Raw genomic sequence first — 2511 nt, forward strand, 5'->3', positions numbered from 1 at the left:
CATTAAATAAACCACTTCAGAACCAAAACACTGTAAATTTAAAGTGTACATTTGACTCAGTAGGAGAGATGTGAGCTCTTCTAAAAAATATAATTTCTCCTGAGGCAGAGCATACCAGATCAAATTGTGTGTTCATCTGTCTGGAGGCTGCTGACTTTTATACTGTTCAAAAAACTCAAGACTATCAAGTGTATGGAAGTTACTTTAATGCTAAAGACAGTAGTCAGCTAGAATTCATTTTGCAACCAACTACTTCATGAACTCCATCTGGCAGATGCTAGAAATGCAGCAGTGGTTTCTCTAAAGCCCTGGTGGGTTAAATGTGATTTAAAAACAAAACAACAACAAAGAAAAAAGGATCACTATAGTAATATCTCTCCGTAGATCAAGTCTATACATTTACAGACATTTCTCATGAATTGAAATTATTCATGTAATGGGCTTGTGATACTAATCCTGTGTCAAATTACTCCACATGTGTTGGCACCTGCTTCTTTAGTCAGTTTCACATGATTTCGTTAGGAGTTTCCCCCGCTTTCCCCCCGTAACATTTGTTTTTGTTTGCAGCATTTTGTGTGTGCCAAGTGTGAGAAACCTTTCCTCGGTCATCGCCATTATGAGAGAAAGGGGTTGGCTTACTGTGAGACTCATTATAACCAGGTAAGAAAAAAAGAGCCAAGTAAAATAATGGCTTTTGAGGACATGACAGACATAAAAATGATAGTAATGTCTAAAAAAAAAAAATGAGACAGCACCACTAACCCTTTATTGTTTCACGTAATAAATGAATTTGTGCTTGCTTTATGAAAACCCAATGTCCTTGTTGTTCTGTTATTAAGCTCTTCGGCGATGTGTGCTATCACTGCAACCGCGTGATTGAAGGCGATGGTGAGTATCAATATTATAAAACTCATATTCAGTACAGTGCTTTAAATAATTTACACACAATGTAGCTTGACGGTACAACAGTTCAGAGTTTCTAATTTTCTTTTTTTCTGTGCCTCCCTCAGTTGTGTCTGCTCTCAACAAGGCCTGGTGTGTCAGTTGTTTCTCATGCTCCACCTGCAACACAAAACTCACTCTCAAGTAAGTGATGGTGCTCATTAAAAGCTTCTTTTACTAACTAAGCGTGTGTAATACTGCAAGCTGATTGTTGTCATCCTCTCAGTTTTCTGTAATACTCCTACTTCACGTTTCCAGTGTTAACACTTTTCTATGTGTATTTCACTCTCCTCCTACAACTCTTCTCTCTTTGGCTCTTTTCCTCTCCCCCCTCTTTCCTACAATTTGTCCTCTCACATACGTCACTTGCTGCGTCTGTGGTAACTCAGAGATAAGTTTGTTGAAATTGACCTGAGGCCAGTGTGCAAGCACTGCTATGAGCGCATGCCTGAGGAGCTGAAACGCCGCCTGGCTCGACGTGAGCGTGATGCCAAAGACCGCAAGAAAAAACCTGCTGTGTGTCTGTAGAGTAATTATTCTTTACAACTCACCACTCCAACGATTGGTTGGTGCTATCTCTGCCTTCCTCTTTTTCTGTGGTGTTGCCTGCTTACTATTCTGATAGTATTGCATGATATCATTATTTCTCATTTATTTTCTGAAGTAAAACCAAGACTCTGCAGTTGTTTTGTGTTAAGGTATTTGTGCAAAACCTCTTAAGTATACATGTATATTAAACATGAGTTTGGCTCAATTCATGTGCATGAGAATCTTAAACTTTTTTTTTGTTACTTCTTAAAGGTATGGTCATAATGCTAGTATAGTTTAATGTGAGGAGATGGTGACTTTAAATTAATTTTAATATGTAGTGACAATAATATTTAGATAAAAATTATGCAGGTGGGATGGAAATCTGAAAAGGTTAATGTAAGCAAGAGACAAATCATTAGATTACATATTTAGTATTCACATGGTCTGTCTTTCCTTCTTTGCAGAAATAAGTTTGTTGAGTTTGACATGAAGCCTGTCTGTAAAAAGTGTTATGAGAAGTTTCCTCTGGAGCTCAAGAAAAGGCTCAAGAAGCTGGCCGAGTTCTTGGGACGCAAGTGAGCTGATTCAGGCCGAACAACCTCGAAGTACTGTATTCCTGCTATGTCTGCGATGGTAAAATATCCAGGAAAACTGCTGCTTTACAACAAAACAGCCTGGCATTACACTAGTACATCAATATAAAAATGTAAATCAGGGACACATTTAAAAAATATACCACTGTGGTCTTGTCATAAAAGTGCCTGTTAGCAGATTTTTTTTTTGCTGTTTTTTTTTTTTTTTTTTTTTTTAAATACATTCCTAAACTGTCCAAATTTTATATTCTCTCCTCACCAAGAAACATGGTGTCCAAGTTTATTATGACTTTACTATGAGAGTAAATGCTAACTGCTCTAAAATTTTGTTGAATTTGAAAAGATTGTATTGGAATTATACTTTTACCTTGAATATATGAGCTATCCGTCTTAAAATGCAAATAATGGTTAAAATGTGACTTACATATAGTTATAACAGTTAAGC

At 36.8% G+C, this 2511-nt stretch overlaps 1 protein-coding gene across 1 annotated transcript; it reads left to right on the forward strand.

Annotated features, from left to right (window-relative positions):
• Positions 1-522: 522 nt before the first annotated feature.
• On the forward strand, positions 523-2053 carry LOC120787368 (LIM and senescent cell antigen-like-containing domain protein 1; the record flags this gene model as incomplete). Its single annotated transcript, XM_040122975.1, has 4 exons — positions 523-660; positions 840-888; positions 1011-1086; positions 1332-2053. Coding segments are annotated over 4 exons (402 nt in total), but the record flags the coding sequence as incomplete, so codon positions are not given.
• Between the last annotated feature and the right edge of the window lie 458 nt (positions 2054-2511).

This window comes from Xiphias gladius, unplaced genomic scaffold, assembly GCF_016859285.1.
Source record: "Xiphias gladius isolate SHS-SW01 ecotype Sanya breed wild unplaced genomic scaffold, ASM1685928v1 HiC_scaffold_1456, whole genome shotgun sequence".
Lineage (NCBI taxonomy): Eukaryota > Metazoa > Chordata > Actinopteri > Istiophoriformes > Xiphiidae > Xiphias > Xiphias gladius.